The 4,597-nt window shown below is 39.7% G+C and overlaps 1 protein-coding gene across 1 annotated transcript in view; it reads right to left on the bottom strand.

The window, feature by feature from the left end:
- whsc1 (Wolf-Hirschhorn syndrome candidate 1) overlaps positions 1-4,597 on the bottom strand; it is a 21,821-nt gene that overhangs the window by 14,629 nt on the left and 2,595 nt on the right. The window contains exons 2-4 of the mRNA XM_015378499.1: positions 3,451-4,084; positions 1,892-2,519; positions 1,638-1,804 (exon numbers count right to left, since the gene is read on the bottom strand). Coding sequence (XP_015233985.1) covers positions 1,638-1,804; positions 1,892-2,519; positions 3,451-4,056 — 1,401 coding nt within the window. The 5' untranslated portion in view covers positions 4,057-4,084. The remainder of the gene's footprint in view (positions 1-1,637; positions 1,805-1,891; positions 2,520-3,450; positions 4,085-4,597) is intronic.

Below are 4,597 nucleotides of genomic sequence, written 5' to 3'. Positions count from 1 at the left end.
TAGACTTTAAAATCCTTCTGTTAGTCTATAAATCACTGAATGGACCAGCACCTCAACACATTAAAGATTTGTTGTCAGTGTTTCGACCTCCCAGACCACTCAGGTCTTCTAGTTCTAGCCTACTCTGTTCACCCAGAACTGGAACCAAACATGGAGAAGCAGCATTTAGTTCCTATGCTTCACTTATCTGGAACAAACTCCCAGAAGGATGGAAAAGTGCTGAATGCCGGAGTTGTTTTAAGTCAAAGTTAAAAACCCTTTTGTTTAGAGCTGCCTTTAATTGTTTAAGTCAAACTGCTAACTGAGATATTATTAATTTAATACCTCAGTTAGTCAAATAGTTTTTTTTTTTTTTTTAACAAATTCTATTTTTATTGTTATTTTAATTGTTAAACAACACACCAGTCATCTCCAGCTATCTGTTCATTACAACAGCATTGTCTAGATAGACATCCACAATTCCACAGGATATACAGACAGGGATGATTGTTTCTCCCTCAATCACACCCACAGGAAAAAAAAAATTATAACATACAAAGATTCCAAACTCCTTTGGCTAAGACCAAAAAATGCTGGGGTGCACTTCAGTTATACAATGGGGAAAATAAGTAAATCATTTACTGATGCATAAGGGTTAAAAAGGAAAGGCCTAAAAAAAAAAGAGAAAGAAGGGGGAAATGGATACAAGAGCTATACAAAGGATGGACGGATCAGAGTGAAATATCTGATCCACATATCCTATCTTTTTAGTCTTAAAACAAAAGTAATTCTTTTCATCCCAAAGATGTTATAAATAATGTTAAACCATTCATCCACTGTAGGTCTTTCTAGTTTTAACCACTTCCTGGTTACAGCTTTTCTAAAAGCCGCACTTAGCATCTGAAATAAGTATTTGTCATTTGAGAATACATTTTGTAAAACAGCAAAATATAATGACACAAACTCAAAATTAATATGTATAAAATACATTTTGCATAATGTTGTAGATCTCCTGCCAGAAAGATAACAATATCGGACAAAAACCAGAATATGTGATAATGATTCGCTTACAGGCCCCTGCATCGCCTCAAACATATTGATGAATTGGTATAGGATCTTTTTTGAAATGGAGTGCTAAAGAATCTCCAAAGGTTTTTCCAACAAAACTATCTCCATTGACTTGAGTTAGAAGTTTTCCATTGTAAATTTTCCCCCATTCCTCGTCACTTAAAGTTAGATTGCCTTCCCTCTCCAATTTCTGCATTACATGCAGTGTTATGCCCCTCATTTGTTGCAAACTATTATAGAGTTTTGAGATGTTTTTTTGTGCCGGTCTTTAGATTTTAAAAACGGGTCACTGACCCCTTACATACGGTAGTAAAATAAAATATGCTGTTAATCCTCAGGATTTCCAGGTCTTGAATCTTATGTCTAGATTTTTAGGTATGAAATCTGGATCAAATGCACACCATCTCAGTCTTTTAATCTCTTCTTTCAAATTCCTTTGAGTTATTACCTTATTCCAAATTTCAAGCGGTAAACTAATCCAGGTGTTTTCCAGATCAGTTAATTTATTGTGCCTTGAGATTACATGTGTTGTGAATTGACTCTATATAAATAAACTGAATTGAATTTAAACTAAATTAAAGTGAAGTTACCTTTCTACGGGTTGCAGTGGTGGCTGGAAGCTTCTTTCTCTGGTTGAGCTCAAGATACTGCTCCTCCCCAGCAAAGGACACCATATTCTTCTCAAAGACGAAGCCTCTTTCCGGAGCATCACCAAAATACTGGATGTGGTAAAGGTGCCCTAACCTGCTGCTGGTGGCTGAAATAAACAAAGACGATGTTCATGGAATGGTCACTACTTTATGCTGCAGACAAAACCAAAGCCGTTTCCTTTTTTGTTTCTCACCCTTTTGTTTTGGTTTGAAGTGGCTGTTGAGTTCAGCGTCTGTGGTTACCATGCAGGGCCACCATGGGTACCCTGACACCTTGGTCCAAACCAGATCACCAACAGAGAAACGCACAGACGGATGAGGCTCCTCTTTCACTGGCCTCATTGGTTCCGATACGGGCTGAAGAGGATCCGACATGGGCGGAAGAGGATCTGGTACGGGCTGGAGAGGACTGGATACGGGCTGGAGAGGACTGGATACGGGCTGGAGAGGACTGGATACGGGCTGGAGAGGACTGGATACGGGCTGGAGAGGACTGGATACGGGCTGGAGAGGACTGGATACGGGCTGGAGAGGACTGGATACGGGCTGGAGAGGACTGGATACGGGTTGGAGAGGATTGGATACAGGCTGGAGAGGATCGGATACGGGTTGGAGAGGATCGGATACAGGCTGGATAGGATCGGATACGGGTTGGAGAGGATCGGATACAGGTCGAAGAGGTTCTGACACCGGCTGCAGAAGTTCTGTTACCGGCTGAAGGGGTTCTGATATAGGCTGAAGAGTTCCCGATACGGGCTGAAGAGGTTCTAATACGGGCTGAAGAGGTTGTATTATAGGCTGAAGAGCAGGAATAGCCCCCACCTAAATGATCAGAAAAAGGAAGGAAGAAAAAAAAAAAAAAAAACACAACTTGAGATGTAAAAACCAACTTCGTGAATTCCCTAAGGTTGTTTTAACTATGCCAGCTTTGGTTCTCTAACCAGTTGTGTCACATCCTACATAGAAAACACTGCAGCTTTCCGATATGATCTCAGATCTGTAAAGATTAATTTTCTACATTTGGAATCAGAGACAAATCTGATATCTTTGTTTTTTTTGTGACTTTAAAATGTTTTACCCCGCTGTACTATTTGTTTCATTATAATTTTATCCATTTTAGTTGTTTTTTAATCATCATCTGCTTTTCAGCACATCATAACATTGCAAAAACTGTTCTAAAAAATAAGTACAAATCTCTTAAAAAGTGCATATGTCCTTAAGTTGAGCAGGAAAATAAGAACATCTACCAATAGAGAGTATATCTACCCTTGAAATAAAAAAAACGTAGATATATGAATCACCTAAATGATATAATGAAGTTTTTTTTTTTTTCTAATTTTAAATGCAGATCACCTAATTCCTTTGGCAAATCGTCTTACGAGCTTAAAACAAGGGAACATTTACTGATTTCAAGAAATATTGACTCATTAAGGTTTGTACAGTGCATTCCGACACATCCAGCTCAACACCAGCCAGAATATGGGCATTTATTAAATGTGAAACTGAGTCTAGAAAATGATTTCATACATAGAAAACTGTCTGTTCAGTATACTTCCAATCCTTAAAAGAGAAATACTTTAAGTACACATTAATATAATAACCATAGAAGACAGTTTGGGTTTTTAGGACACCTGTTCTTAAATGTCCTTATTTTCTTGTCTTGGCATCTATAGTAGCAGAAAAAAATATAAACATTTTGTTTCTATTTCTTAGATTTTTTTTCTCATGAAACAGAAAAAAAAATAAGACAAACCTCTTGTTCTGCTTCCATATCTTCAGTAACCTCTGGACAGTCAAGCGGCTCTACAGCGATGATGGAGGAACTACAGTTTATGGTAGGTTTGGGTTTGTTGGGTCTCCCCCTCCTCTTCTTCACTTCCTGTCGGTCTTCAGCTCCAGGTAAAGCGCTTTCAGTAGCTGTGACCAAGCTGGTTCCATTTGGTTCGAACAGTGGCTGATCCACCACCTGAGGGATGGTCACCTTCGACTCTGGTTCAGCGTGAGGTGTGCAGTTGTGCTGATGGGCATCGTTGGTAGCGGGGGCTTCGTCACCTTTCAGCATCGATGGTTCTGGAGTACAAACATTGGGCAGAGTGTCTTGGTCACCGTTTAGCACCAGGGAGGTGAGGTCTTTCAGCCTCTCGTGGTTATGGTTATGATTGTGGCCTGTCATCTTCTGGAGGACGCCATCCTGTAGTGTAGCAGCGAGCTGTGCAGCGGCTTTATCCATCAGCAGTGTTGGGTCGCTGCCTATGTCCCCCCGGCCTTTACGAACACTCAAGGACTCAGGCGGCTGCTTCATGCTGATGGGGTTGGCTGGTTCAGGCATCGCAGGCAGGGAGCTACCAATGCTGTCCATCCCATCTAACCTGTCTATGCTCACCGATCTGCAGGAGGAAAACAGATTCAATTCCCCTTTGATCAGAATTTATGGATCAGTAGCATGTATCTTTTGACACAAACAAAAAAAGTTTTCTTTATCCATTAAATGTATCGAAACCAAAGGGCCGAGACCGCACTTTGATGCAGTGTTAAAGGTTAAATAAAAATGTTTTATGGCATGTGCCTTGATGCATACATGGAGAAAATCAGTTACTTGCCTGAAGGTTGATCTTTTTCTATTTTAATCTAGCATCAAATGTTGTACTCTGACATCAGGTAGAGGGAAGTAAAATGGGATTCAAAAACAAAAAAGATGTTAAAAGAGTATGCTTATTTTTCAAAGAGGCAGCTTTTTACAAAATGATGTGAAGGGACTAAAATAACTGAACGCATCTTTAACTACAGAAAAAGACCCTAAAGCAAATGCATAAGGAGTATATGGGAAACTGAACTGGTATACTATTGTTTTCATCATAAACTGCCCTCCTTAGTATCATCTGTCAGCTGTGAGCACCTAC

The sequence above is a fragment of the Cyprinodon variegatus genome, unplaced genomic scaffold, assembly GCF_000732505.1.
Source record: "Cyprinodon variegatus isolate N-32 unplaced genomic scaffold, C_variegatus-1.0 Scaffold173, whole genome shotgun sequence".
NCBI lineage: Eukaryota > Metazoa > Chordata > Actinopteri > Cyprinodontiformes > Cyprinodontidae > Cyprinodon > Cyprinodon variegatus.
The sequence above is the reverse complement of the archived record's forward strand: the minus strand, read 5'-3'. Positions and strand labels throughout refer to the sequence as shown.